This window comes from Moschus berezovskii, chromosome 5 (assembly GCF_049115385.1).
Source record: "Moschus berezovskii isolate FMDL1 chromosome 5, NW_MosBer_1.0, whole genome shotgun sequence".
Classification (NCBI taxonomy): Eukaryota; Metazoa; Chordata; class Mammalia; order Artiodactyla; family Moschidae; genus Moschus; species Moschus berezovskii.
In genome coordinates, this window is record NC_142464.1 from 29,732,811 (window position 1) to 29,755,752 (window position 22,942).

General features: G+C 40.1%; 1 protein-coding gene across 2 annotated transcripts in view; it reads left to right on the top strand.

The window, feature by feature from the left end:
* The window catches only part of SLC39A8 (solute carrier family 39 member 8), an 84,051-nt gene extending 67,345 nt beyond the window's left edge, over nucleotides 1-16,706 (top strand). Inside the window, exons 7-9 of one of the 2 annotated variants that reach the window (XM_055434143.2) lie at nucleotides 11,537-11,744; nucleotides 12,853-13,037; nucleotides 15,317-16,706. In XM_055434143.2, the coding sequence (XP_055290118.2) occupies nucleotides 11,537-11,744; nucleotides 12,853-13,037; nucleotides 15,317-15,466 (543 nt within the window). In that variant the 3' untranslated portion in view covers nucleotides 15,467-16,706. The remainder of the gene's footprint in view (nucleotides 1-11,536; nucleotides 11,745-12,852; nucleotides 13,038-15,316) is intronic. The other variant, XM_055434144.2, reaches the window with a different exon arrangement.
* Nucleotides 16,707-22,942: the final 6,236 nt, after the last annotated feature.

Here is a 22,942-nt window from a genome sequence, read left to right on the forward strand (position 1 = left end):
CAAAGTTTTGGAGTTTCAGCTTTAGCATCAGTCCTTCCAATGAACACCCAGGATTGATCTTCTTTAGAATGGACTGGTTGGATCTCCTTGCAGTCCAAGGGACTCTCAAGAGTCTTCTGCAGCACCACAGTTCAAAAGCATCAATTCTTTGGCGATCATTTTTCTTTATACTCCAACTCTCACATCCATACATGACCACTGGTAAAACCATAGCCTTGACTAGACGGACCTTTGTTGGCAAAGTAATGTCTCTGCTTTTTAATATACTATCAAGGTTGGTCATAACTTTCCTTCCAAGGAGTAAGCGTCTTTTAATTACATGGCTGCAGTCAGCATCCGCAGTGATTTTGGAGCCAAAAAAAAATAAAGTCTCACACTGTTTCCACTGTTTCCCCATCTATTTGCCATGAAGTGATGGGACCAGATGCCATGATCTTAGTTTTCTGAATGTTGAGCTTCAAGCCAACCTTTTCACTCTTTTCTTTCACTTTCATCAAGAGGCTTTTGAGTTCCTCTTCACTTTCTGCCATAAGGGTGGTGTCATCTGCATATCTGAGGTTATTGATATTTCTCCCGGCAATCTTGATTCCAGCTTGTGCTTCTTCCAGCCCAGCGTTCCTCATGATGTACTCTGTATATAAGTTAAATAAGCAGGGTGACAATATACAACCTTGATATACTCCTTTTCCTATTTGGAACCAGTCTGTTGTTCCATGTCCAGTTCTAACTGTTGCTTCCTGACCTGCATACAGGTTTCTCAAGAGGCAGGTCAGGTGGTCTGGTATGCCCATCTTTCAGAATTTTCCAGTTTATTGTGATCCACACAGTCAAAGGCTTTGGCATAGTCAATGAAGCAGAAATAGATGTTTTTCTGGAACTCTCTTGCTTTCTCCATGATCCAACGGAAGTTGGCAATTTGATCTCTGGTGCCTCTGCCTTTTCTAAAACCTGCTTGAACATCTGGGAGTTCACGGTTCATGTATTGCTGAAGCCTGGCTTGGAGGATTTTGAGCATGAATTTACTAGCGTGTGAGATGAGTGCAACTGTGCAGTAGTTTGAGCATTCTTTGGCATTGCCTTTCTTTGGGATTGGAATGAAGACTGACCTTTTCCAGTCCTGTGGCCACTGCTGAGTTTTCCAAATTTGCTGGCATATTGAGTGCAGCACTTTCACAGCATCATCTTTCAGGATTTGAAATAGCTCAACTGGAATTCCATCACCTCCACTAGCTTTGTTCGTAGTGATGTTAAGGCCCACTTAACTTCACATTCCAAGATGTCTGGCTCTAGGTGAGTGATCACACCATCATGATTATCTTGGTTGTGAAGATCTTTTTTGTACAGTTCTTCTGTGTATTCTTGCCACCTCTTCTTCATATCTTCTGCTTCTGTTAGATCCATACCATTTCTGTCCTTTATTGAGCCCATCTTTGCATGAAATCTTCCCTTGGAATCTCTAATTTTCTTGAAGAGATCTCTTGTCTTTCCTATTCTGTTGTTGTTTTCCTCTATTTCTTTGCATTGATTGCTGAGGAAGGCTTTTTTATCTCTCCTTGCTATTCTTTGGAACTTGCATTCAGGTGCTTATATCTTTTCTTTTCTCCTTTGCTTTTTGCTTCTCTTCTTTTCACAGCTATTTGTAAGGCCTCCTCAGACAGCTATTTTGCTTTTTTCATTTCTTTTCCATGGGGATGGTCTTGGTCCCTGTCTTCTGTACAGTGTCACCAACCTCCGTCCATAGTTCATCAGGCACTCCACTCTGTCTATCAGATCTACTTCCTTAAATCTATTTTTCACTTCCACTGTATAATCATAAGGGATTTGATTTAGGTCATATCTGAATGGTCTAGTGGTTTTCCCTACTTTCTTCAATTTAAGTCTGAATTTGGCAATAAGGAGTTCATGATCTGAGCCACAGTCAGCTCCTGGTCTTGTTTTTGCTAACTGTATAGAGCTTCTCCATCTTTGGCTGCAAAGAATATAATCAATCTGATTTCGGTGTTGACCATCTGGTGATGTCCATGTGTAGAGTCTTCTCTTGTGTTGTTGGAAGAGGGTGTTTGCTATGACCAGTGCGTTCTCTTGGCAAAACTCTATTAGCCTTTGCCCTGCTTCATTCCGTGCTCCAAGGCCAAATTTGCCTGTTGCTCCAGGTGTTTCTTGACATCCTACTTTTGCATTCCATCCCCTATAATGAAAAGGACATCTTTTTTGGGTGTTAGTTTAATACACCTTGACTCTAGTAGTTGAAAGTTCAGTAGAGTGTATTTATGTCCAAGCTGAAGCTTCCTTGTTAATAGTTTTTCTTTTTTTTTAGTATTTATTTGTTTGTGTTGGGTCTTAGTTGCCATAAGCACGATCTTTTGTGCACAGTCTCAGTAGCTCCGAGGCGTGTGAGATCTTAGTTCCCTGACCAGAGATTGAACCTGAGTCCCCTGCATTGCAAGGCAGACTCCTAACCACTGGACCACTAGGGGAGTCACTCCTTGTTTCTTTTTAATATGTCACTGCACCCTCTCACTTTTCCAAAGCTCCCTTTTTGCATAGATTTAGTTTTTCTCCCATTTTCTCCAATCATCTTGATCAGTATGCAGGAGAATTTATTTAAGGATCATATGTGAGCAGTTTTTGTCATGCACACTTTTCTCTTAGGCAATTTTTGTTTTTCTTCCTTTTAGTAATGCTTTATTCCTCTGTACTTTGTTAGATAAAATGATCTGACAGTAATAACCATTTGTGGCATACTTAGTTTACAGACATGGCATTTAATCATCACAATAATCCTATGGAAAAGTGAAAGTGAAGTTGCTCAGTCGTGTCCAACTCCTTTGCGACCCCATGGACTGTAGCCTACCAGGCTCCTCCCTCTATGGGATTCTCTAGGCTAGAATACTGGAGTGGGTTGCTATTTCCTTCTCCAGGGGATCTTCCCGACCCAGGGATTGAACCAGGGTCTCCCACATTCCAGGCAGACTTAACCTCTGAGCCACCAGGGAAGCTGGTGGCTTCATAATCCTATGGAGTGGGTAGTATTATTTTCTCTGTTCTATAGATAAGGAAACTAAAATCAGATTTCAAGTAATTTTTTTTTTAAAGAGCAGTTTTAGGTTCATAGCAAAATTGAGAGGAAAGTATAGAGATTTCCCATATATCCTGTCTCCACACTTGTGCAACCTCCTCCATTATTGATATCCTCCACCAAATCAGTACATTTGTTACAACTGGTGAACATCCATCAACACATCATAATCACCAAAAGTCCGTCGTTTCTATTTCACTCTTGTATTCTACATTCCATGGGTTTAAACAAATGTGTAATGTATCCATCATCGTAGTATCATATAGAGTATGTTCACGGCCCTAGAATTCTCTGTGCTTCACATATCCATCTCTCTTTTCCCCCGACTCCTGGCAACCACTAATCTTTCTATTGTCTCCATATATGGTTTTGCCTTTTTCAGAATGTCATATAGTTGTAATCATACACTATGTAGTCTTTTCAAATTTGGTTTATTGTATTTAGTAATGTGCATTTAAGAGTCATCCATGTCTTTTCATGACTTGATAGCTCATTTGGGGGCTGGGGGGCTGGGGGGCTGTAACAAGATTCTGTTGTCTGGATGTCTCATAGTTTATTTACCCATTCACCTAATTAAGGATATCTTAGTTGCTTCTAAGTTTTGGCAATTAGGAAAAAAATGATGTAAACATCTGTGTACAGGTCTTCATGTGGACATAAATTTTCAGCTTCTCTGGGTAAATATCAAAGAGCATCATTGCTGAATTGTATGGGAAGAAAATGTTTAGTTTTGTAAGAAATTGCCAAACTGTCTTCCAAAGTGTCTGTACCATTTTACATTCCCACTGGCAATGAATGAGTGTTCCTGATGCTCTGAATCCTTGCCTGTATTTGGTGGTACCAGTGTTACTGAGTTCGGCCATTCTAATAGGTGTGTAGTGTTATCTTGTTTCAATTTGCTTTTCCCTGATGACATATGATATGGAGCATCTTTTTCTCTCCTCATTTGCCATCTGTAAGTCTTCTCTGATGAAGTGTCTGTGAAGGTCTTTGGCTCATTTTTTAATTGATTATTTTCTTATTGTATATTTTGCTCAAGTCTTTATCAGATATTTGTCTTTTGCAAATATTTTCTCACATTCTGTGGCTTGTCTTTTCATTCTATTGGCAGTCTTTTGCAAGGAGAAGGTTTAAATTTTAATAAACTCCAGGCTATCAATTATTTCTTTCATGGGTTATGCTTTTGGTGTTGTATCTAAAAAGCCATGGCTGTACTCAGGGTCATCTAGGTTTTCTCCTATTTTATCATCTAGGAGTTTTAGAGTGTGGCATTTATAGTGAGGTCTATGATCCATTTTGAGTTCATTTTTTGGTGAAGGGTGTCAAGTATGTGTCTAGACTGTCTCTCTTTTCTTTTAAATATGGATGTCCACTTATTTCAGCACCATTCAAACCTTCTCCTTGCAAAAGACAATGCCAACAGAATGAGAAGACAAGCCATAGAATGCAAGAAAAGACTTTCTCCATTGTATTGCTTTTGCTTCTTTGTCAAAAATAAGTAGACCATGTTTATATGTGTCTATTTCTAGGCTCTCTATTCTGTTCTGTTGATCTATTTATCCTTTCATCAGTACTACACCATCTTGATTGCTGTAGCTTCTTAGTAAATCTTGAAGTCAGATAGTGTCAGTTATCCAACTTCTTTCTTTCCTTTAATGTTGTGTTAACTATTCTAGGAATTTTTTGTTTCAGTATAGATTTAGAATTTTAAAAATATCGACAAAATAACATTCTGAGATTTTGACTGGGCTTGCACTGAGTCTGTTGATCAACTTGGGAAGGACTTTCCCAAGATGGGATTTTCCAGGCAAGAGTACTGGAGTGGGTTGCCATTTCCTTCTCCAGGGGATCCTCCCAACCCAGGAATTGAACCTGCATTTCTCGTATTGTATGCAGACACTTTACCGTCTGAGCCACCAAGGAAGTCCCTCATATAGATTTAGAATTTAAAAAATATCAACAAAATAACATTCTGAGATTTTGATTGGGCTTGCACTGAGTCTGTTGATCAACTTGGGAAGGACTAACATTTTGACAACCATTCATTGTCTTCTAGTGCATGAATGGAATAGTTCTTCTTTGATTTCTTTCATCATAGTTTTGTGCCTTCCTTCATATAGATCTTCCACATATTTTGTTAGATTTATACCTGAATAGTTAATTTTAGGAGGTACTAATAAATGGCAACCCACTCCAGTGTTCTTGCCTGGAGAATCCCAGGGACGGGGGAGCCTGGTGGGCTTCCGTCTGTGGGGTCACACAGAGTTGGACACGACTGAAGCGACTTAGCAGCAATATACATGCTATTGTGATTTTAATTTCAAATTCTACTTGTTCATTGCTGGCATATTGGAAAGCAACTGATTTTTATATGTTAAGCTGCATCCTGTAACGTTGCCAGACTTGCTTTTATGTTTTAGGAGCTTTTTTGTTGATCCTTTAGCATTTTCTACATAGACAGTCATGTCCATTTGCCAGCAAAGATGGTTTTATTTATTTCTTCTGAATATGTATATACCTTTTATTTCCTTTTCTTGTCTTACTGCATTAGCTAAGATCCAAGTAACTTTCCAAAGGACATGGAGCTGTTAATATTAATTAGCAGAGTCATTACTTAAACTCACCCCCGTTTGGTGTCAAAGCCCATACCCTTGAATCATTAAGTTAGCTTGCATTCAGTGCCTCTTTCTTTAACTCTCATCTCTCTTTATTTGTAGCCTCATAAAATAATATTTTATAGTTTTGATGTTACATCAGTTTCTTTTATGGGCATAGATTTTATGTTTAGATTTGCATATAATTTTCAGCTTTTGTTTATTGTACTTCCTTTTGCCATCTTAATTATGTTTTTCAGAGGGTTTCTACTTTCCTTTTTGACTTGGTGTTTTTTTTTTTTAATCAGAATTCTTGCTCTGCAAAATTCTTTCAGCATGGTATATGGAATTTGAAATTTAACTGCAGTGGTTGCTTTTCTTATCAGTAAAATAGAAGATAACAAACCATAAAAAACATTTTTATTAATCATGGCTCACATTGCCTTCCCCAGTGCAGAGTGAATTCTGATAGTGTTCATGCTGATCTTTGCAGCCATTAATTTAACAAAAACAGATTTCACTTAGTGGGACCATGCTGCTGCTGCTGCTGCTAAGTCACTTCAGTCGTGTCCGACTCTGTGTGACCCCATAGACGGAAGCCCACCAGGATCTCCCGTCCCTGGGATTCTCCAGGCAAGAACACTGGAGTGGGTTGCCATTTCCTTCTCCAATGTGTGAAAGTGAAAAGTGAAAGTAAAGTCGCTCAGTCGTGTCTGACCCCTAGCGACCCCACGGACTGCAGCCTACCAGGCTCCTCCATCCATGGGATTTTCTAGGCAATAGTACTGGAGTGGCTTGCCATTGCCTTCTCCGAGTGGGACCATACACCCTCTTAAATGCAGACTAAACCTGGCAGGTGGCCTGCTTCTCCAGCTTTACCTTGTTTGCTGGTGATAACTCCTGAGTCATTACAGGTTCACTGTTGCCTCTTGCTGGTTCTCATCCCATGGCTTTAATGTTTTGTTTTCTGAGTATTGTAATAACATGATGCAAAAAATCCAGAACACCCTTAAAAGATAAAAGAAAAAACCCAAGGACTGCCCGTAGTACTGTCCCCAAGGGAGAACCATGATTAGCATTTTTATATGTATCTTTTCAAATTGCACTCAGACCATCATGGAATTATAATATTAATTTTTACAAAAGGTGCCCACTAGGCATGTTATGTATAAATATAAATATATTTTACCTTACTGCTATGTTTTGGAAAAATACAGATATTCATCATCTCTGCTACTCTGCATAGTATTTCATTGCAGGTGTAAGCCGTATTTATATGATCCATGTCCTATGCAGGATAGCCAAGTTCTTTCTTTTTTTCCCTCATCCTACCTATCTGCCTCTTTTGATGGCTCTTCCTGCTCCTCCCAACATCGCCCCTCCTCCTTCCTGTCTTCCTCGTCCTCCTCCTCTCACACCCTCCTCCTTGTCTCTTGTTTTGGTCTTCTTTAACTGCCTTATTTAACTTTAAACTGTTCTGCAATAAGCCCACTTGCTTTCTTCATTATGATTTCTTAGTGCATTGTTTTACTTTTTCTTCTTCCCCTCCATACTTAAGTTGGGATTCTACTCAGTCTCCCTTCCCCTCTCATAACTTTGTTCATGCTATTATTTCTCCACCCCCCCCTTCTGATTAGTCTGCACTTTGCTTTGACTTCATTTTCATTAATAATTTAGGTGAGCAATTTTATGCACCTTGCTGATGATTACACTGTAATGCTTGTCAGAGCCAAGCAAGACTTTGGTTCTCCTGGATTTCAGACCAGTGGTCTTTTCACTGGATTGCATTGCCTTATCATGGCTGAGGTTAGAAATAGCCTCATATTCAGGGTACAAGTCAAACAGGGAAGAAAGCAAGCAAGCAACAAGACCAAAGAAAGATAAAAAAATAACGGGAAAGAGAATACTTCCTAATTTAACAAAGACTTGACTCTAGTGTTCTCTCTGCTCAGTGACTTTGTTCCAGGTGAACTAAAAAAGAACTGTTCATGAATGTTTGCCTACTTTCATTTCTTCTAAGACTTTTGAAAATGTATAACAGTTAATCTAACCAAGAGTGTTATTTGAGACCTAAGATTATAAGATTAAAAGGAAGTATAATAAACATAGTAATAAAAGAACCATGCCTGATATATTAATTTGTTTTTCAGAATTAAAGGAATTTGTATACAGGCTCTGTGCAAAATGTCAGGTAGTCAAGACTTGGATTAGCAATCTTTTCCCTAAGTCATCACAAGTAAGTAAGGAAATTATAAATATGTGATTAGGTAAACCAAGTTGGAAAAGGAAAACAACTGGTCTTTTGAAGGGTATCTTGGCAGTAAGTTTTTGCAAAGCCGAGGTCACTTTCTCTATGGTGTTTCTCGTGACTGCCTTTGTTTCTCTTTGAAAGTAACTGTCCTAATCTGGGGCTTTTCACCCAAGCCACCCATTTGATATGTACTAAGTCATTGTCAGAACTCTCCCCCATGACCTGTCCGTCTTGGGTGGCCCTACAGGGCATGGCTCATAGCTTCATTGAGTTAGACAAGGGTGTGGTCCATGTGATCAGATTGATTAGTTTTCTGTGATTGTGGTTTTCATTCTGTCTGCCCTCTGATGGAGAAGGATAAGAGGCTATGGAAGCTTCCTGTTGGGAGAGACTGTCTGAGGGGGAAACTGGGTCTTGTTCTGATGGGTGGGGCTATCCTCAGTTCAGTTCAGTTCAGTCACTCAGTCATGTCCGACTCTTTGCGACCACATGGATTGCAGCATGCCAGGCCTCCCTGTCCATCACCAACTCCTGGAGTTTACTCAAACTCATGTCCATTGAGTCAGTGATGCCATCCAGCCATCTCATCCTCTGTCGTCCCCGTCTCCTCCCGCCTTCAATCTTTCCCAGCATCAGGGTCTTTTCAAATGAGTCAGTCTTCGCATGAGGTGGCCAAAGTATTGGAGTTTCAGCTTCAACATCAGTTCTTCCAATGAATCTTCAGGACTGATTTCCTTTAGGATGGACTGGTTGGATCTCCTTGCACTCTGAGGGACTCTCAAGAGTCTTCTCCAACACCACAGTTCAAAAGCATCAATTCTTTGGCACTCAGCTTTCTTTATAGTCCAACTCTCACATCCATACATGACCACTGGAAAAACCATAGCCTTGACTAGATGGACCTTTGTTGGCAAAGTAATGTCTCTGCTTTTTAATATGCTGTCTAGGTTGGTCATAACTTTTCTTCCAAGGAACTAGTGTCTTTTAATTTCATGGCAAATAGATGGGGAAACAGTAGAAACAATGACAGACTTTATTTTAGGGCTCCAAAATCGCTAGATGGTGATTGCAGCCATGAAATTAAAAGACACTTACTCCTTGGAAGAAAAGTTATGACCAACCTAGACAGCATATTAAAAAGCAGAGACATTACTTTGCCAACAAAGGTCCGTCTAGTCAAGGCTATGGTTTTTCCAGTGGTCATGTATGGATGTGAGAGTTGGACTGTGAAGAAAGCTGAGCGCCGAAGAATTGAACTGTGGTGTTGGAGAAGACTCTTGAGAGTCCCTCAGACTGCAAGGAGATTCAACCAGTCCATCTGAAGGAATTCAGTCCTGAATATTCATTGGAAGGACTGATGTTGAAGCTGAAACTCCAGTACTTTGGCCACCTGATGCATAGAACTGACTCATTTGAAAAGACCCTGATGCTGGGAAAGATTGAAGGCGGGAGGAGAAGGGGACGACAGAGGATGAGATGGTTGGATGGCATCACTGACTCGATGGACATGGGTTTGAGTAAACTCCGGGAGTTGGTGATGGACAGGGAGGCCTGGAGTGCTGCAATCCATGTGGTTGCAAAGAATCAGACATGACTGAGTGACTGGACTGAACTGAACTTAACTGAAGTCATTGTTGTTTATTACATTGTGGCATTTAAGATATATCAACTATTGAATTAATTAAATAAGGACAGAGGCTGAGGTGTCTCAAATGTCATATGTAAGCAATCCAAAATCTAAGCCTGTAAATTCCTCAAGGTTACAAAATTAAAACCTAAAGACAGTCAGTTCGTAACATCCAAGTAGACATTGAGCTGTAGTCAATCAATAATTTCCTTGCTTTGCTTCCATCTTTTCTCTGTAAATGTGTCTCCCTGAACTTCCTGTCCCTTGAATGTTCCTATCTACTCCTGGTTTGACACTGCCAGCTTGGAACCCATTCTTGCTTGAATAAACTCTTAAATTATTTAATTTGCCTCAGATTATGTTTTAACATTGTATAGTGAAAAGACCTCATTTTAGGAATTCTTTTTATGCTGATAAGAACTGTCTTTTAAAGTAAAAGGAGGTTAATGTTGCTTCATGTGTTTTTGAGAGAAGGTTTGAAGCTACCTTGCAAATTGCTGGTAGCTCAGTGGTAAAGAATCCATCTGCAATGCAGGAGCCACGGGAGATCTCTGGGCCTGGAAAATCCACTCCAGTATTCTTGCCTGGAGAATCCCATGGACAGAGGAGCCTGGAGGGCTACAGTCCATAGAGTCACAAAGAGTCGGATATGACTGAAGCAACTGAACATGCATGAATGCACAAACAAAACATCCCTCAAAGATGACGATTTGCTACTAATGAAACAGTGAAAAGATGTGTGGCAAGATTGGAAGTCAACTTTGAAAGAATGGTCCCCAAAGTGTTTTGAGCAGTTAAGTGACATTAGAGAAAAAGCACCACCTCTCAGATGATCGCTCTGAAGGAAGCCCTTTTCAGCTGATATATGTTGCACAATTTTTGGAGTCAGTTGTGTAGTTTACATCTTGTTTCTCCAAGGTAAATAGGCTTCTTGAAGACAGAACCTGTGTTTTCCACTTCTGTGCACTTCCTGTAGCATTCAACAGACTGTTGTATAAATTGCAGATGTTCAATAAATATGTTGATTAGGTGCTGAGATAGAGTTGAGGGGAGGAGAATTAGGAATAAAATGTTCTCCAGTTAATTGCAAATTGCTTCCCTACTTAAAAATGAATTTGCATTTTATTATCTTTTCCCACAGTTTCTGGAATATGCTTCAGTTGGCATCTGTCATTTGATTTTATACAATTTTGTAAATTTTATGGAAATTTAAGTTCTTTTTTTAAAAATTTCTTATGGAAATTAAAATTCTTACAAAGAGTCTGCTGTAGGATTTTCTGTTGTTTCATGGTGGAGAGAAGTGTTGTGTAAAGGCAAGCCTGTTTTAATCATACTTCATGAAATTTGTTAAGAGAATCATTGAAATTTAGAGCTTGTAGGGACCACATTATTATAGCCTAAACACCCAGAACGCTACCTGGAACACAGTGGAAACTTACTAAGTCATTGAAAAATAAATGAATAATTTCGTGCATTCTCTTCACTTCACGATCAAAGACACTAAAGCTCAGATTACTTGCTCACAGTTACAAGGTTGGCACAGGATAGATTAGAATACATACTCCTTGATGTTGCTGCTCCTTGATGTTATCATGCTTTAAATGTGGATTTCACATTCAAATTATAACATGAAAAAGAATTTAAATTCAGTCTTTGAAAAACTTCTTTAAAGTGTATAAATAAGTCAAATTCTTAGGTTAATATCTATTAATATTACATTTTAGGAAGGGAGTAGTAAGAATTTGTTCATACAAGTCAAAAGGATTGTTTGAAGGGAAACCAGAGTATAAAATGTCTTTGAAGTGGTTCGTTCAAGGCCTGTCAGTCTCTTCCTATCCTTTCTCCAAGTTTGCTCCTCCATTTTTTATGATTAGTGGTTCCTATCCACTATGAGAGACATTCTGTTGGGAACATTTGTCTCTGTATCGCTTGGACTTTCAAGAAATGTTGGTTATCCTGCGGATTGATTTTCTGTTATTTTACAGGATGGAAAAAAAGAGTCAAGCTCGTGTACTTGTTTGAAGGGGCCGAAGCTCTCAGAAATAGGGACGATCGCCTGGATGATAACGCTCAGTGATGCCCTCCACAATTTCATCGATGGCCTGGCCATCGGGGCCTCCTGCACCTTGTCTCTTCTGCAGGGACTCAGCACCTCCATAGCCATCCTATGCGAGGAGTTCCCTCATGAGTTAGGTAAGGAGTTCTCCTCATGTTGTCCAAGTCCATTAACTTCTTGGTTTAAGGGGAGGGAGATGTTTCAGATGACACACTCTTAAAACTCCTGCTGATGTCTCGAAATGAAGGAGCCTTTTTAGACATTGGTTATTATCTTTTATTTCATCCAAAAAGAGAAAAAAGTATTTAAGTAGAGAACAAATCTACTCAAACTATTTAAGTAGAGAACAAATGTATGAACACCAGTGACGGGGGAAGAGGTGGGGTGGAATGAATTGGGAGATTGGGATTGACATATATATATATATGTATATTGACATATATATGTATATTCTGTTGATTGTTGTTGTTTAGTTGCTAAGTCAAGACTGACTCTTTGCGACCCCATGGACTGCAGCATGCCAGGCTTCCCTGTCCTTCCCTTGGGCAAACTGTCTCCCGAAGTTTGCCCAAATTCATGTCTGTTGAGTTCAGTTCAGTTCAGTCGCTCAGTCGTGTCCGATTGTTTGCAACCCCATGGACTGCAGCACGCTAAGCTTCCCTGTCCATCACCAACTCCCGGAGTTTACTCAAACTCGTGTCCATCGCATGGGTGATGCCACCCGACCATCTCATCCGCTGTCATCCCCATCTCCTCCTGCCCTCAATCTTTCCCAGCATCAGGGTCTTTTCCAATGAGTCAGCTCTGGTGATGCCATCCAACCATCTCATCTTCTGCCACCCTCTTCACCTTCTGCTTTCACTGCTATTGACACCATGTATGAAATAGGTAGCTAGTGAGAACCAGCTGTGTAGCTCAGGGAACTCTGCTTGGTGCTCTGTGGTGACCAAAATGGGAAGGAAATCTAAAAGAATGTTGCTGCTGCTGCTAAGTTGCATCAGTCGTGTCCAACTCTTCGCGACCCCATGGACTGCAGCCCACCACTCTCCATGGGATTTTCCAGGCAAGAGTACTGGAGTGGGGTGCCATTGCCTTCTCCAAAAGAGAGAATACCTGTATACATACAGCTGATTCACTTTGCTGCACAGTAGAAACTAACACAACATTGTAAAGCAACTATACTCCAGTAAAAAGTAATTTTAAAAAAAGAAAAACTCTTGACTTAATGTGTTCTCCTTCTTCTAGGGGACTTTGTGATCCTACTCAATGCAGGAATGAGCACTCGACAAGCCTTGTTATTCAATTTTCTTTCTGCCTGTTCCTGCTATGTTGGGCTAGCTTTTGGCATCTTGGTGGGCAATAATTTTGCTCCAAATATTATCTTTGCCCTTGCTGGAGGCATGTTCCTCTATATTTCTCTGGCGGACATGGTAAGAAATTTTAAGATTTTGTTGTATTTTAAGTTTGGAAATAAACATCTAGGTTATGAATTGACTAAGGATGACCTTTTGCTTTTCTCAGTGTGGATGGCCTTTCTGTTGTCATTTAAAATATCCCAGGTCCAGCAGATAACTCTTTTTGAGTGGTTTGTACTAATAGTGATTTGACAGTGATTCTCATCAATTCTTTGATGTAGGCAGGATCTCATTGCTAGAGGATGAGATGACTTATTTTTGCTGAAGTAGAGATATTTTCCCAGGTGTTTTTCCTTGTGGGTAAAGCTTGTATCCTGCTATGGTATGGCTCCGAAGGACTTTTCACCCTTTTTTCAAGAAGATGTCATATTTGGAAGGAAATGACTTGTTGACAAAAGTAAATAGCATTCTGTTACTTCAAGGTTCTAAACAGTGAGAGCCTTTTGAGTTAAAGTAAATTTGATGAGTTAAAGTTGACGATGTTTACTTGGGTCAGTATATATTTATGCTGCTGCTGCTAAGTCACTTCAGTCGTGTCCGACTCTGTGCGACCCCATACATGGAAGCCCACCAGGCTCCCCCGTCCCTGGGATTCTCCAGGCAAGAACACTGGAGTGGGTTGCCATTTCCTTCTCCAATGTGTGAAAGTGAAAAGTGAAAGTGAAGTCGCTCAGTCGTGTCCGACCCTTAGCGACCCCACGGACTACAGCCCACCAGGCTCCTCCATCCATGGGATTTTCTAGGCAGTAGTACTGGAGTGGCTTGCCATCGCCTTCTCCTCTATGTTTATGTTCATGCTGTTTTTGTGTATGTCTGTGTGTGTGTGTAAGGGAGAGACTATCAGTGGTTCCGTGCATTTTCAAATAAATCATGGATGGCTTTCTAGAAAATGAAAATGTGCTAAATGGATGCAAATCAAGGAATGTTTCCTTTGCATTTGGAACTGAATGTGTTTTTGCATTTATAATTTACTAATTTAATTTCCTCCATCTGCATTCTTAACTCTGTTCATTATTCTGTGCAGACCCTTATAAGCACAAGGATTTCATCTCTTAGAACCATCAGTGAATGCGTGTATGTTTTTCTTCACAGAATTTAGTGCTTCATAATGTATTTATGTTAGGTCATCACTTCTTTTCTTTTAAAGTATAAGAACAGAATCGATTAGAGTTATTCAGTTTAAAGAAATAATACTAATAATTGATGCTATATATTCTTACGGCAGCGTTGCTTTTTTCAGAATGGCTTCACAAATTTCATCCATTGTGTCCTTGTAACAGTGTTCTCAAATCAGGCAAATGGAGTGACTGCAGACTCTGGAGGTCTCCTGAATGCTTTGGCACATTGCACCACTGTATACATAGCAAATCACTTGGAAATGTGTTTTGAAAAGATGACATTTACAGATCTCTTCATGAGCCTTTTCAGTAGAAGTTTTGTGCTGAGAAAGGATGGATTTTAAGTACAGAACTTGGGGGTTTTAATTGCTTTCACCGCCATGAGATTGCTATAGTCTTCAATTAAAAAACAGCACCGTTTATTTAAAAAAAACCTTATGATTTTGTGAGGGATAGAACAAACAAAAGGAAACAAATTGAAGAGAACAAGAGTTAACTATATAGTGATTTCTAAAAGCATATTTAATCAGCTATTATCGATTGATATTTTTGTATCAGGCTTGGAAATTGGTAAGGCATTGTAGATGGTGGAGGGAGCAGAAAGGCACGGGTTTTTTGTCTACAAAGAGGGGAACCTGAAATTCAACAAACAAAACCACACACATGATTACATAAATACAAATAAAAACTGAAATGAATGGAAAAACAGTGTATGTGATGCAAGATGATAATAGGGGTGTCTAAGTGAGGAAGGCCTAAGAGAAGCCTTCATATGAAAGCAAGAAAGCGGAAACCTCAAAGATTTAGCTCGTTGAAAGACTTGAGGGAAAAGAGGTTTTGGTGGGCGTGAAGATTTTGAGGATGGAAAGAGACTGGATGCATTTGAGGTCCGAATGATGTGGATGGAGCCGAGAGAGTAAGGAAGAGACGGAGAGGAGGCATAAAATGAGGTTAATCTCAAGCCACTGATTGACTCACCTGGGGAACAGTTTTCCTACTCTTCTTCTTGTTGATGTCTGATTACACTGGCTTTTGCTGTTATACTCCCTGTACTAAAACATTTAAACCATGGACAGAAGCGCTCACCCCCTCCCACCCCGACAGGAACCTGTAATAACTGTTTTATGTTTGACCACAAGATGGCAACAGTTATCTAACAATATATCTTTCCTCTAGTTTCCAGAGATGAACGATATGCTGAGAGAAAAAGTAACTGGAAGAAAAACGGATTTCACCTTCTTCATGATTCAGAACGCTGGGATGCTAACTGGATTCACAGCCATTCTGCTCATTACTTTGTATGCGGGAGAAATCGAATTGGAGTAATAAGAAGTGAAAGGTGGTGGTGTTAATGAAGGCATTTAATAAATGAAAACAGCTCCAAAGGGATTTTTAAGCTGATCCTATTTAGTTAAAAGATAATTTTGTTTTTAGCTGTATGTCAAGAAAACAGATTATTGATTTCAGGATCTGTGAAATAGACCATCATTTGTTGTTAAAAACGCTTTAAAAAGCTTTTGGTTACAGTCTGAAAAGCGTGATACATGAGATCTTTGGTAAATGCTGACTTTTTTTTATGTTTCATGCATATTAAAAAACCATCACAAAGCAAGAAACATGCATTCTATAATCATCTCAACATCAAAACCTGGAGGAAAATATAAACTAGGCTGTATAAGCCTTTAAATCTCTCTGGTGGGATCAAATGTTCAAGTAGTTTCAGAGTGGTTTCTTTCAATTAATTTGTTCTAGTGCTTTCACAAGCAAGTACATAAAAATGTAGGGCCTGAATGAATCCAGGAGAGAAAGATTGCTCATAGCTTTGGTTTTGCTTTTATATTACAGATAGGGACTCGTAGGGTGGCTTTGAAAACCATCTTGAAATAATATGAAATCAGTAAAATTTTGTTAGTGCTACTAATTTCAGACTCAGATTTTTTTTTTTTTTTCCTCTAAGTGTAATGTAAACCTGATGACAGCTGATCGGCAGTATCCAATGTGTTTCCTTTGTCAAGGTGAAGAAAATGTTGGTTTACAGAGAGAAACTGAATGTAATTTTAAGCAATTTACTTTTAAAGATGAACACAACTATTTAGCAGAGGATATTTTAAATAAATGCAAAATAATAGCTGAATGGCTGTATGTCAAAGACATGTTTTTTATGGGTGCCCAGGAGACAGAAAATATTTCTTTTGTATTCAGTCTGTGTTTTTCCTATATAGTATATTTTGCAAAAAAAAATCCCACATAGCATGATTATTTTTCTACCTTTTATAAAAGATAGAGCCTGTTTATTCATTTAGTAGATACAGAAAGTTGGTCTATAATTGAACATCCTAGCCCCAGTCTCACTCCCAAATCTTAAGGGAAGATGATTTAATTGACAAAAATATTTGACAGAAGCCAACAATGATCTTGGGAATTTTACTGCCCCACAGGCTGTAAAATTGTGTCACGTAGCAGTAATGCAGAAGTGATGAACGTTTAGCATGTATGTTAATGTACATTTCCCTCTGACAATTTAAAAATATTGTTTGACCAAATAGTAAATACCTTGGAAACCTTGTATTGTGTCATTCATTATTCATTTTAATGGATAGTTTTTGAGTGACTTTCATGTACCTGGTATTACGAGGAAGAGAAATAGGTATGTTTATTTCAAAGCTTTTCATCTAATAAATACTATAAAGATTAATCATTGTTCATTGAAATCAGTATACACAGAATCTATTTTTATCATTTCACCTGTTTACATGCAATCTTAGGAAATAATCTTTACCTCTTCAAAGCATAGATTGTATGTCTGGGTTGAGAAGCTATTTAAGAAGCTAGAGCATGGTAGTATATATGTATCCTCTATGTCTTTTTCTCTATTCCTGCCCTGCAAATAGCTTTATCAGTACTATTTTTCTAGATTTCCATATATATGTGTTAATATGCAGTATTTGTTTTTCTCTTTCTGACTTACTTCACTCTGTGTGACAGACTCTAAGTTCATCTGCATCATCAAAATGAGCCAATCTCATTCCTTTTTATAGCTGAGTAATATTCCATGGTGTTCATGTACCACATCTTCTTTATCCATCCATCTGTCAGTGGACATCTAGGTTGCTTCCATGTCTTGGCGATTGTAAATAATGCTGCAATGAACCTTGGGGTACATGTGTCTTTTTGAATCATGGTTTTCTCAGGGTATATGCCCATGAGTGGGATTGCTGGGTCACTGGCTTCCCAGGTGTCTTAGTGGTAAAGAATCCACCTGCCAAGCAGGAGACATGGGTCAGGAAGATCTCTTGGAGAAGGAAATGGCAACCCGCCCCAGTATTCTTGCTTTGGAAATATTATGGACAGAGGAGCCTGGTGGGCTACAGTCCATGGGGTCACAAAGAATTGGACACAACTTAGCAACTAAACAACAACAATAACAAAATGGTCTATATACCCTGCATGCATGCATGCTCAGTTGCTTTGGTTGTGTCCCCATGGACTGTAGCCCATCAGGTTCCTCTGTCCATGGGACTCTCCAGGCAAGAATACTGGAGTGGGTTGCCATATCCTGTTCCAGGGGATCTTCCTGACCCAGGAATTGAACCTCTGTTCTTGCATCTCTGGCAGGTGGGTTCTTTACGACTAGCACTACCTGGGAAGCCCATCTATACACCACCATGTGCAAAATAGATAGCTAGTGGAAGGTGCTGTATCTGTACAGCACAGGGAGCTCATCTCAGTGCGCTGTGATGGTGTAGAGGGGTGGGGTGGCTGGGGGAGGCTTTAGAGGAGGGGTTTTATGTATACTTAACGGCTGTTTCACGTTGTTGTAGAGCGGAAACTAACAACATTGTAAAGCAATTATACTCCAATTAAAATTTTGTTTTAAAAGCTGCAACATGATATTAAAAAGGTAGTTTAACACACTCATCTGGTGCTGATCAGAATGTGTGTGGACTGTCTGGGTGCTCTGTGTTAATCTATGTATTGGTCTTTTGGCCATTTTTCTCAAATATGAGGAGAACAGAGACGATCGGGTATGACGACCCCCAAAATAGAAAATTGCTACTTATTAGAGGCTATGGTTCCAGGTAGAAGGTAGGATAGTGGAAACCGTGATTAGATTTAAATTATCCTGGATAACAGAATGTAAGCCTGTCAGCCAACACACCTCATACTGTGACATTCATTATACAAGTTGAATATTCTATAATTTCAGGCTTTAAAGATGCTACTATGACAAACCAAAAATGATTTCAATGCGTTGTATGGGGGTGTATACTTTTATTTTTATATTATTGAACTTTATAACAATTGGTTACTAATTTGGCATTTTTTAAGTCCTGAATCCGCCCCTGTCTTAGTTTGTTTAGACTGCTATAGCAAATACCAAAGACTGAATAACAAAATGTAAAGGTTATGACCAACCAAAATCTATTTCTTAGAGTTCTGGAGGCTGGAAGTCCAAGGCCAGTGCACAGGCACATTTGGTGTCTGCTTTATGGATGGCATCTGCTTGCTGTGTCCACAGATGGTGGAGGTCAAAGGATCTCTCTGGAGCCTCCTTTATGAGTGTGCTATTCCCATCCATGAGGGCTCCCCCAACCTTATGATCTAAGTGTTTCCCCCAAAACCTTACTTTCCATATCATCATTGGGGATTAGAATTTCAACATATGAGTTTTGGGGGGAACATAAACATTCAGACCACAGGAGACCTCTACTACTTACACTGGTAAGGGAAGGAAAATAACATTCTCACGGAAAGTAGAAATGAACCTAACCCTGCCAGGTTCATAGCTACAGCATTGCTCATCAGAGCCAATGGGAGACTCCAGTCTCTAGGTAGCATTTCATAAAGTCCTCTAGATGCTTAGTGTTTCCAGCCTACCAACCCATCATCTAAAGGGGTTTCTTTACCTAAGAGCTTAAAGTTTTAAAAAATGAATAAATTGGGAAGAATCAAAACAGCTCTATGAGTTTACTGGAAAATTAGTGTAGGTGTATTAACAGAACTAATTATTGATGGTCTGTGCCAGTGTAACATTAACTGCAAATGTCTTCCAGGCTCGGATTGGCATCGTCTTCCTTTGGAGCTTATGTTGGTTGTAAGCAATAGGTTGGTTTTTACCCTGATTTCCAGATTCCTTTGTATTTATTTAAGATCCATCACCCAGAGGAACCTGGTGGGCTACAGTCCATCGGGTCACAAGAGTCGGACATGACTTAGCAACTAAACCGCCACCACCATGCACAGTACAAGAGGTTCCAACTGTGATAAACTCCTTGATATCGATGTGGCTACAGCTGCTTTCTCACTGACACTCTGCCTTCCCCCAGTTGTGGGCTGCCATACTCACGTAAGCTTGCATTGCCCTTAGCTTGCTCTCTATGCCGAGTGTGCACAAAGCGTTCTCTCATGGTCACTCTGTGTACTAAAGGCTCCCAACTTCTGTATGTCTCACAATCAGCATGTTTACTAGTAAAATTTCAGGCAAGCTAAGGCAGCTGGGCTTCCCAGATGGTGCGAGAGATGAAGAACCCACCTGTCAATGCAGGAGACATAAGAGACATGGGTTTGATCCCTGGGTTGGGAAGATCCCCTGAAGGAAGTGGTAACCCACTCCAGCATTCTTGCCTGGAGAATCCCACGGACAGAGAAGCCTGGCAGGCTACAGTCCACGGGTTTGCAAAGAGTCAGACATGCCAGAAGCAACTAAGCATGCAAGGCAGTTGGATAAACTGAAAATTCCTAATACTGATTTCATTAATTCTAAGACAGGCATTGCTTCCTCCCCTCACTCCCCCACCCCCGGCTCCCAGACCCCTCAATCCCTGCCTCGTCTGAACATTTCTGAAGGATGTGCTGAAATCACTAGCCACCAGGTACATTGTTGAGGAACTTACAGTTGGGTGAAAAGGAAACATGGGAATCTGTATAGCACTGGGAACTCAGCTCAGTGCCCTGTGGTGACCTAGATGGGTGGGATGGCTGCGGGGAGGGAGACCCAAAAGGGAGGGTCTTTATGTATGCATATAGCTGATTCGCTTCCTAGTACAGCAGAGACTAACAACATTGTAAAGCAACTATACCCCAATAGATAAATAATAATAAAAAGAGCAAAATCATCAGTTGGACTCTGGGATAAGGCCAAGAAAATGCCACCACTGTTGTGTGGCTCAAGACGGTTCTGGCACAGCCAGTTCAGGGAACTGCTTCTTTTAAGAATTCTCATGACTTCTTTCAGGCTAATTCCTTGACACTTTAACCATTTTAATTATACTAGGCCACCTGACCAATTTTATATATTCTTTTTTCATATTCTTTTCCATTATGGTTTATTATAGGATATTGAATGTATACAAACATCCTAATATAGCAGTTAAACATTGATATATTTATTTTAAGCATGATTTCTACCTCTTAAATTTATCATAGTTGATAAGTACTTTTTGAACAGCCTTCCCACCTCTGCCACCTCCCTTGTCAAGATTTGGAGACAACTTCCTATTTGGGATGTGCTCAGTTGTGTCCAACTCTGAGACCCCATGAACTGTAGCCCACCAGGCTCCTCTATCTATGGAATTTTCCAGGCAAGAATAATGGAGTGGGGTGTCATTTCCTGTTCCAGGGGATCTTACTGACCCAGTGAGGGGTCAGTAAATTGTGGATCAAATCTGCGACTCTTGCATCTTCTGCATTGGCAGGTGGATTCTTTTCCACTGCATCACCTGGGAAGCCCTCCTATTTGGGGTGGAGTAGACTGCAAGGAGATCCAACCAGTCCATTCTAAAGGAGATCAATCCTGGGTGTTCATTGGAAGGACTGATGCTAAAGCTGAACCTCCAATACTTTGGCCACCTCATGTGATGAGTTGACTCACTGGAAAAGACTCTGATGCTGGGAGGGATTGGGGGCGGGAGGAGAAGGGGACGACAGAGAATGAGATAGCTGGATGGCATCACCGACTCGATGGACATGAGTTTGGGTGAACTCCGGGAGTTGGTGATGGACAGGGAGGCCTGGCGTGCTGTGATTCATGGGGTCGCAAAGAGTCGGACACGACTGAGCGACTGAACTGAACTAAACTGATAGCAAAATCTCCCTATATTCCACTAGTGGTGAACAAAAGTCCTGAAAAACTTGCAGATAAACCCCAATTCATTGTTTCACTTTGGAATACAAAAACATTGTAGATATTTCATTTTTGTGTTTAGCACTGATAGTACATCAGAAGCGATGGTTGGTCCTCAGCGGTGACTTGAGGGTCACATCTGATGCCACTGAAATGCTTTCGAGCTGAAGAGGGCCTCAGACTGTAACCTAACAACCTGGGGTCCAGAACAGATCATGGTGCTAAAATAATATTCTATGTATAGAACCATGATTTTTAATAGCAGGAACAGGAGAGCAGAAAGAGTAACTAATATGCCTTGACAAGTCATGCAAAATCAGACTTTTTAGATAACTCCAAGGAAGATGTTTTATGTAGGATATGAATCTAGGCCATACTTCATACACCATGTATTCACAGAACAATACAGTTTCTTAGCAACCATTACCTGGTTGTCAAGTTGTTACTTGATTTTTATAGACACCTGGCTTTTTTAGGCACATGCATCACTAATACTTAAGCATAATATCCAGGTTAGTGCTGGAGTAATTACATTTCACTTTTTTTCCAAATAAAACTTTAAAAATTAAGCATTCAAACTGTAACTCTTTTAAAAAAATAAGGCAGACCACTGAAGGGAATGAGAAAAATTCTGAACTTGTTCTTCTGTGAATGAATGAATTCACTTATTTGTTTAGTACAACATACATGTGAAGCCCAGAGGTTACAAGGATGAATCAACTCATGTCTGCTCTCAGAAGGATCATAAGGGAATAGTCATGTAAAAACCAATGATACCACACTTGTAGGTGTTATGATAGAGGACACAGACAGACAAATATGCAGGCAAATAGTAACTGAGCACAAGTGGGAGAATTCTCTTTAGGTTGGAGTGGGAATTGGTCACACAAATCTTCACAGAGGAGGTTGTGTTTGACTATTTGACTGGTTTTAGTGAACAAGTCTAATTCCTTTCTACTTTTAGTGAATAAGTCTTATCCCTTTCTGACTTAACCTTTTCTCCCTTCCCATCACTTGAATCAAGATCTTCCATCTGTGACTTGAGATGGATCAGTTTTGCAATTAATGTTACTAAATGATGCTTTGGGGATCACCAGGATGATACTTTTGGTATCAATACACTGCTATCATTTATACTGTATCTAGTTAATGGATTTCCCTTGACCCAAGTAAATATGTTTTTGTATCATTTATACCACTACAACCAGTCCATTCTAAAGGAGATCAATCCTGGGTGTTCATTGGAAGGACTGATGCTGAAGCTGAAACTCCAATACTTTGGCCACCTCATGCAACGAGTTGACTCACTGGAAAAGAGTCTGATGCTGGGAGGGATTGGGGGTGGGAGGAGATGGGGACGACAGAGAATGAGATAGCTGGATGGCATCACCGATTCGATGGACATGAGTTTGAGTGAACTCCGGGAGTTGGTGATGGACAAGGAGGGCTGGTGTGCTGTGATTCATGGGATCGCAAAGAGTCGGACACAACTGAGCCATTGAACTGATACCACTGTGGGATTCACAGGTGGCTCAGTGGTAAAGAACCTGCCTGTCAATGCAGGAGACATGGGAGATGCGGGTTCGAATCCTGGGTCAGACAATCCCTTGGAGAAGGAAATGGCCACCCACTCCAGTGTTCTTGCCTGGGAAATCCCTTGGAGAGGGGACCCTGGTGGG